Raw genomic sequence first — 8527 nt, forward strand, 5'->3', positions numbered from 1 at the left:
AGTATGATGATTCTTGAACATAGCTAGTGTATGAGTCTTGGCTGTGGCCCAAAGCACTCTGTCTTCCAGTATTACCACCGGATACATACATGCCACAGACACATAATTGGGTGAACCTTTTTTAGATTGTGACTCAGCTTTGCTAGGAAGGCCATTGGCGGCAGCAATTCCAGAACATGTAATACATCCTGCCTTGGTGGAGAAGTCCTCATATGTGGACTCCGCAATGATTGCGGCCACATCGTCTCCCTGATTGTTTGAAGCAATTTATTAGATTTTTAAATGGTCAGTTATTGGGCGTACTTGATCGTGAAGGTCTTACCAACTTTCTAATGAACGATTTTCGCTTTATAGCCTCAACCTCTCCCATTGATGCATCCAAGTAGTACAGCATGCCCTCCCTAAATGCAATGACCATGAGGTACCAGAGTCCGGATTCCTCCTTTATTGGGAGGTACACCTGTGGGTAACAAGGGTTGGGCATGAACTAAATGCATAATATTATGACATATGCACGAAGAAAAACCAGTAAAGCAAAAAGTAAAGTATTTACATAGTTAAGGGTGACAGATGGCTTCATCCATGTTTTTGAATAGTCGACAACTAGTTGCTTCACCGATTTTCCTTGACGAATATCTTTCTGCATAAGAGACATTTGGGTCAGCGTCTATGCAATAAGAACTTCTTTGTTGAGTTAAATGGTAATGGCAGTGAATACCGAAAATGAAGGTGGTAGACACCAAAAGGTTGGCCCTTCCATGCAATTGTTGTACTTAGTAGCATCATTGCAAACATGTGGAAGATGTTATCCATTGGGATTTCTTCTGGTGTTAGGCTCAACAACTCCTCCCTGGTGAGTATGAAATCTCCAAATTTCACTAACTCCTCCCTGCATGAAACAGGGTGTTAGGAGTCCATCTCCTTCAAATACAATTTTCAAAGTTGTACAATATAAGGTTAATTTTAAGTAAAAAAGAGCCTACATTAGATTTTTCTGGGTATCAAATGCATAGCTTGCGGCCCATCTTTGCGGTTCCGTCAAAGAATTTTCATGCGGCAGTTTCATATGGCCAGGGCTCACGTGTGTCAAAGGAGATTTCTCCATGACGCTACCAAAAACCTTCACCCTGTCACCACTACCGTCGTTCACCACACCAGTGTCACCAGAAAAATTTCTTTCAGGCACAGCCCTTTGTACGAGACTAGAGGGCGTCGACAAAGGACTCTTCCCATGGCCCCTAATTGATCCATTTTTTTCCAAGTCTCCACGAGGGCTAAACCTTGGCTGATGGAACATCATCGTTGGTCGTCCGATTAGGAGGGGTGGAGGCATCTCTGTGACTCCCTTCTTCCCATTAGAATTAACCCCACTGAGGGCTGGAGAAAAAGAACTGGAGTTGAGGTGTAGTCCATTGATGGTTGTGAAATTTGTGCCCAATTCGTGACTAACGACCGATGAAGCCAGAGTCTTCCGTGTGGCTCCGTCGCCGATGCCCTAGGCACATTAAAGGTTATCTTAGTGAAGAAGAATCTAGGCCAATATACACGAAGTACATTTTTGTCCTGATTTGAACATATGCGATATTCTTTTTTTCCAAGGGTTGTTTGGGCCAGGGAGAGTTCATGTCAGTACGACCCATTGCATTCAGTATCACAATTTTAACAATATAATTTCAAATAGATGTAAAAAAATTTGTAATCCTCAAAATTAATAAGTAATAATTTTGTATACCAAAAAATCTAAATTTTTTAACATAAAAAATATTAAAATTTCAAGATATTAAAATATCACTATAATGAATAAGTAAAACCGAGCATATTTAAGTTGCTGAGAAATGAAATCTTTTATTCTATACATAACACATTCGTTTGTATTTAATCAATTACTAATTTATGTCTTGCCAAACTCTTAATCCATGCAATGGAGACACAACAATGAAGTGCTAAAAAATCTATTTAGCTTCCTTATTTGATAGTCTCTTTTTGAATACCACAGTTATGAGCAGTGACCAAATATCGTGATACACTTTTGGAGTACCTAGATCTTTTGGAACTACATCCTCCGCGGGATCCAGCAACTGGAGCCAGCTCCTCCTCGTCAGATATTGCAATGGGTATAGTAACCTTCTCCACAATCTTGGCACTTGCAATCTTGTTAGTAATCTCTTCAACACGGAGCAACGTAGTACACAAAAGCTCCATGCCCACCTCAATCTTGGCATGATGGGTTTCAAACAAATGAACTTTCATGGCTAACATATCCACCGCGGTAGCAAGGTCCTTAACAGCAGTGATGAGCTCTGAGTTGCACGTAGCTTTAGCCTGAAATAATGAGGAAACATGGGACAGTTCTCAGCATCATTTTTTTGTATAATGACCAAGACATGACATGTTTGCAAAAAATTTTGCTTACACTATCCGACGGCTGTGTGCATGTGGTTCCTTGGGGAATCTCAGGCATTTCAATGTCTCTGTTTGTTACAGAAACATCGTCGTTTCTGGATATGAGTGAGTGGACCTCCATGGAAGACAAGTAAAGTAGGTATAATATGCTTGCTTCACATCCTCTTTATAAAGGAAAAATATTTTAATTTTGATATGTGCTCTGTTTTCTAGTGGTTTGACATTTTTGTGTTGTCAAATTTTCTTTATGATGCCTATTTTAAACCTCGTATAGGCCAGAGGAGCAGCATTGCCATTCCCAGGTAAGCGAGTCATCAATTCAGGATAAAGATGCAACAAACAAGTTACCGAAACTATCTAATCTGTCTGCAGTACTTTGCAAATGTCAAAATCCATCCAGTCAAAGTAGCTGATCAGAGGTTAATATCATCTATCGAGAGGGCAACCTAAATCATGTTAAGATTTATTTTGTTTGGAACTTACACCGAGTGCTAACGAATGGTAATTAGCCTTCAGTTTCTTAATCTTTCTATAATTTAAGAAGAAAAAACATTAGATTATACGCCTCAATCCATCCAAAATTATATACTGGCAAAAGACACAAAAGCACAAATCCAAGATGCAGGCACAATTTTGTCTCTTTAGGCAGAGGTTACCTAGGATTGTGCCAACAAGAATCTTTTTGACGTATACCAAATTGTTACTTATGAAAATATGCAAAATTTTTATTAGTTTTTAGTTAATAAAATTCTAGTCAAATTTTGTTTAAATTTGTTTTTCTGCAATAACCACAACTGTTTATTAACGATAAATTTTATTTATTATTGGATTTTTTTGGTGATTAATTATTATTAGATTTGAGATAATGTTAGTTAATTTTTTATTTTTTTAAGTTAAACTTATTAATTTACTAATTTATTTTATTAACAGTCATAAGAATAAGTTTAATTTTTAAATGAGTAAAAACAAATAAGAATGATATACATAATTAGTAAATTTGTTAATTTTTATAAACGGTCATGAGGATAAGTTTAATTTTTATTAGCCGTCATGAGGATAGGTTTAATTAGTATGGAACTTTTTATGGTTTTATAGTTTGATTTGTATAATCTTTTTTTTTTTGTGTTACTGAATGATTATGTACTCTATCATTAGTATTATTACTTGTAATATAAATTATGAATTCTGTTATAAAAACTAAATTCAATAAAGAGGAGTACCAAATTTTATGCTATGTTTTATGTTGTTATCTTTTTATAACATGAATTATTGATCCAATTAGGCGGAACTAATTCAACAAAAAATTAATCATGAATAATAATATTACAAATAATTTATAATTCCATTATGAAGACTACATCCAGTAAAATAAAAGTAATTAATTTTATGCCATGTTTATTATGGCTATGTTGTTATTATATAAATAATTGATGCAAGTAGGTGAAACTGATTAAAGAAATAATTTATCCTAAGTAATAATATTAGGAAAAAAATAGCATATTAAAAAAGATTATTCCGAGTATAAAAAATATAGCATATAAGAGTATAAAAAACATATCATATAAGAGTACTAAAAACATAGCATATAAAAATTATTAAAATATTAACCAAAGGAAATACTAAAGATAATTAATAATTATAACTAAGTTTTCGGATAAATTTAATACCAATACAACCACCATCATTGCATAAAATATTACGGTTACAAACCACACAAAACAATACGAAATAGTTAATAAATTCTAAACATTGCTGCCAACTTTGGGTCATGTTTCATACCCAAAGGAGCTTATTTAGGCCATGGACTTATCACATCCCATGGAGTGAACTATAAATTTAGTCCATCTGAAATCACGACTGTAAAAAACTTGGTAACGATATCAATGTATGCTCCTTCCTATACACCTCCGTGCCAATCTGCAGCCCAAATCCTCACCAAATTTCCAATTGCATTGAATGTTCCTCCAGCAAGCAAAACAGCAGTATTCCCACGCAGAATATAATCATCAAGCTGGAGACGTTATCAAAAAGTATAGCTTAGGCAACTTTGTCTGCTACTTTGCATATATATATATTTAAGAAACTATAACATAAAACACATATGCCTTGATGGTCAGGGAAGTTATGTTACCACTCCACTTATTTGTAATGGGTTGAAATTTCTCTCAGGGTGTAGCCATGATATCACCCAAGAAGCAGAGTTGTTACTTTAATGGTCAACAGAACTATCATCATATCAAAAGATATTCCGTTAATGGGAACTAATGAAATTATAATTACTATGAAGAATGACCTTGTATTGCATTTGGGGATTCCTTGGCCTCTACGAATTGGCCAGTCAGGAAGCTTGCTAGGAGTGTAAACTGTAGCAGGTCCATAAGCTGGAGAAGTCATCACCTCATGAAGCCTCCCTAGCTGGAAATTAAAAACCAACGACTACTCTTAACCACAAACTCTTTGTTCTATGTAGAAGACACACAAACAAACTATTCATCCCTTACCATTGTCCGCATAAGTTTCTCCCTATCAGTGACCATGTTTGGCTCTGGCCACGAGTCCAATAAGTAAGCACATTGGTTAGGGAAGTCAATGACCATACACCACCAGTGCATGAAGATGTCTTCTACGAGAACAAATATCTAACACAGGAAAAAATTGTTCAGGAAATAATTATTGTTTTTATTAGTCACAAGGAATACGACAAGAAATTTTATTGCAGTCTTTTCAATCTGAAATAAAAGGTTTCACTTCTCTTGAATATAATTTTAAAGGTTAGCAATGCTAGTTTCAAAATAATTATTTCAGACTCTACATGAAGACTAGTTACTAATATTCACTTGACATCATATAATATATCGAATCCATGATAAATATGAGCTTCCAAATTCAGAGCATCCTAGGTTGAAAATAAGCTATTACTCACATGATCAAGATATCTGCTTGGTTTGACCCAAAATGGGACATATCTTTCAAGGAGCTCCTCTGTTGATACACCTCGGATCACATCATCCTTATTCAAAACACAACACATTATCAGAACTCCATGGATAATAGTCCAGTTAGCGTTGTGTTTCAACACATATCTCTAACATCACTCACAGCAAATTTGGGAGGAAGATTCCAGTAGTGTGCATGTCTCAGGTGTTGTATCGAGCATGCATTCCGCATCGCAACCATTTCAACAACCCTGGCATCAATCTCACGGCCGGGCACGAGAGATTGAATTTGACGTCTGGTCAGGCGATATTCGCGCATCCTAACTAGGGTCTCTCTGCATGAAATGAGCCTCCGATTAGTGGTGGCTTCTTTTAATGAAATGAAGGGGTTAACAGATGATATAATAAAATTCAACTAGGTTAGCTACACATAACTTACTCTAAAGGGTGCCCATCAGAAAACAAAAACTTGAATAGCACAGTATCAGCCCGATTAAGGTCCATATCATGATGAGGCTTGAAAGTCATCTTCGTACTCTTCTGCCACAAGGTCCCACAATCAACAACTGGGAAACTTAACTTAAATGCAGCCACAACGACGACATGAACAAAACTTACTCGAGTCACTTTAGAACAAGAAGCTCCTCTGGAACGCTTGGCAGGGGCTGATGCAGTTCCCCTTGGTGTATCAAATAGCCTTCTATTCTTTCTCATGGGAGCTGTTAATTGCCCGCCTCGTTCATCCTTGTCGGAGTCGGGAGCAGTCAAGTTAGCGATGTCACTAGCATTAACACCCCACTGTGTTGGATTTCTTGGAACATTCGGGAGAGGACTGTCAAGAATGTATTCGGACATGTCTTCATGTAGCTGTGACGACAATAGAAGGCCGCTGCCATCTCCATCACTCTTCGAAGATACCTTTCCATGAAGTGAATACTCAGGAGACCTACAAAAGAGACAACCACAACATCATACAAGAACAATGTCACCCTAGTTTATCTACATGAAGCAATACTACTCAACTTATTATACATGAAAAAAAATGACACCTATTAGGAGCGGCCATGCACCTCTTCAACGTTTGCATGTGCAACTATCACAAGATTATGAAATAATGAAGGTTGCAATACCAGAGGTTTATGTTATAGTATATATAACATGATTTTCCCACCATATATTTTTCCGCCAAAGTATACTTTGTTGTTAACATCTTTTGTCTCCATATGCAGACAAAAAAAGCCAGAGCAGACCTCCCTGGGTAACCTATGTCCATGGACTGTATCAAACAGACAAACTTTTTCTTAATTCATAACAGCTTTATGAGGAGCCTTAAGATATTTATTTAAATATTTGTCATACCATGAAAGAATTAAATGGTCTCATTAACTATTCCACCTAACTACACCCTTCATTATCCTTTATAAGAACGAAAAGTCCACCAAGGAAGACAATTCCACAAACAATTTGCATCATATCTTTACCCATCATGGTGAGACAAAACAAGAAAGTCTATGTGATTTTTCGTGGGAAAAACCCAGAAATTTATACAACTTGGCCGGCATGCCATGCACAAGTTGATGGGTTTAGTGGTAACTCATACCAATCCTTCAGAAACATTGATGATGCAAGAATAGCATGGGCTGAGTACATCTCCCAAACCATGGGAGCTCAAACTGAATGGGAAGTTGAAGACCACCTCCAAGGCAGTCTAATAGAAGGTGCTGCTAAAGACCACACTAAGTTCAAGGTTCCTCATGCAGCAATTGTTGATGGCTACGACCCTGGCTCCGATCCACCATTGCCAACAGAACAAGATTTGCTGCCTAAAAGTCCTCTACTATTATGGGGAACTAAGCTTCCACGTAGATCTGTTAACGTAGCTGTCATTTTCTTATTAACCATTACTTATTGGTGCTTTACCTAGCCATCCTTAATAGGTAAATTTACAAGTAGAAAATCCATTTAGAATTTTATTATTCCAACTTGTTATAGTTAATTGTGAGGTTTAAGTCTACATCCTAAAAAGTACTGTGTATTAGCCTTTATTAGAATTTAAGCCTGTGTAAATATTATTGAAATCATTCTTAGTTGAATCTTAATTCAAGTACCACATAAAGTTATTGACCTGAAAACATCATATGTTATGCCAAATTTGCTTGTGTCACCGCAATGACAAAAGTACTGTAACATAATTCAAGTTATAATAAAATCCCTGAGACAATGACACAAAACAGGATCCCTTTATATTTCACAGAAAAGGCCAAATGCATTCAATGAGGTTGCCTCCCACTACAAATACAAACATGCTTCCAAAGTCTGATTCACTCATATCCTCAAAACAGCCTTTTCAATGAAGCATACTTTAACCCTTTGTCAAGAGCATAAGACAAATTTTAAAGTACTCATTACTAAACAAAAAATGTACTCACTATCGCCAGGTTCATAGTAGAATATTAGCACAAATACTACTACAACATAACTCTAATTTCAATAATTAATTCAACACCAACACAAACTTACAACAGAATTAGCTAGTCTACAATGCCATACATAACACAACTAAATTTATTAAGCCATACTAAGCCACCACCCTCGTCCTTAACTACACCATAATGTATTCAACCAAACACAAGTTACGGAGATTACCTTCAATGCGAGCGTTCACTGCAGCTTCATAACTAGCCTTAAGCTTCTCGTAAGCATCCTCCAATTGCCCGACCTTAGCCCGAAGTGCATTGTTACTATCACGAAGAAGCTTAACTTTTGAGTAACTGTAGTCTTTAATCTCATTACCGGTGATATCAAGCACTTGACCAAGCATCTCCATTGCTGCATCTTCGCGGGCAGCCTTTTCCACCATAGAAAATCGTCCCTTGGCATTTAATTCAACCTCATATGGTTCACCGGGAACCACTACGGTAAAGCTATAGAATGGGCCTTGGTCTCTTAGATATCTTTCCTGCTTGAAGAAACAAGGAGTAGGAATTTCAGAATCATAGCAAAGCTTCACCAACCAATCCTCCATGCTATTCACTATAGCAAATTCAGCATTCAGCTCCTCTTGTGGGATGACGGGCAGCCCTGTTTGAACAACAGCAACATCTTCACACTAAAATTCCAATAAATTCAAAAAATGTAACACCAAAAAGTAACACACTTACAAGAAACACTTGGACGGCCAGAGAAAC

The 8527-nt window shown here is 36.7% G+C and overlaps 1 protein-coding gene across 4 annotated transcripts; it reads right to left on the reverse strand.

The window, feature by feature from the left end:
- Positions 1–4029: 4029 nt before the first annotated feature.
- Positions 4030–8223, reverse strand: LOC130961944 (uncharacterized). 4 transcript variants are annotated; one of them, XM_057888240.1, is made up of 9 exons: positions 7986–8223; positions 5958–6285; positions 5779–5879; positions 5503–5674; positions 5327–5413; positions 4905–5042; positions 4697–4818; positions 4535–4610; positions 4030–4414 (listed from the first exon to the last, which is right to left on the reverse strand). In XM_057888240.1, exons 2-9 carry the CDS (start codon positions 6192–6194, stop codon positions 4301–4303), a joined length of 1047 nt encoding a protein of 348 aa, XP_057744223.1. In that variant the 5' UTR covers positions 6195–6285; positions 7986–8223; the 3' UTR covers positions 4030–4300. The 4 variants fall into 4 exon arrangements, with proteins under 4 accessions (XP_057744223.1, XP_057744086.1, XP_057744010.1 ...); XM_057888103.1 differs by lacking the exon at positions 7986–8223 and adding an exon at positions 6389–7962 and having other exon boundaries at positions 5779–5876; XM_057888027.1 differs by lacking the exon at positions 7986–8223 and adding an exon at positions 6389–7960.
- Positions 8224–8527: the final 304 nt, after the last annotated feature.

The sequence above is a fragment of the Arachis stenosperma genome, chromosome 1, assembly GCF_014773155.1.
Source record: "Arachis stenosperma cultivar V10309 chromosome 1, arast.V10309.gnm1.PFL2, whole genome shotgun sequence".
Taxonomy (NCBI): Eukaryota; Viridiplantae; Streptophyta; class Magnoliopsida; order Fabales; family Fabaceae; genus Arachis; species Arachis stenosperma.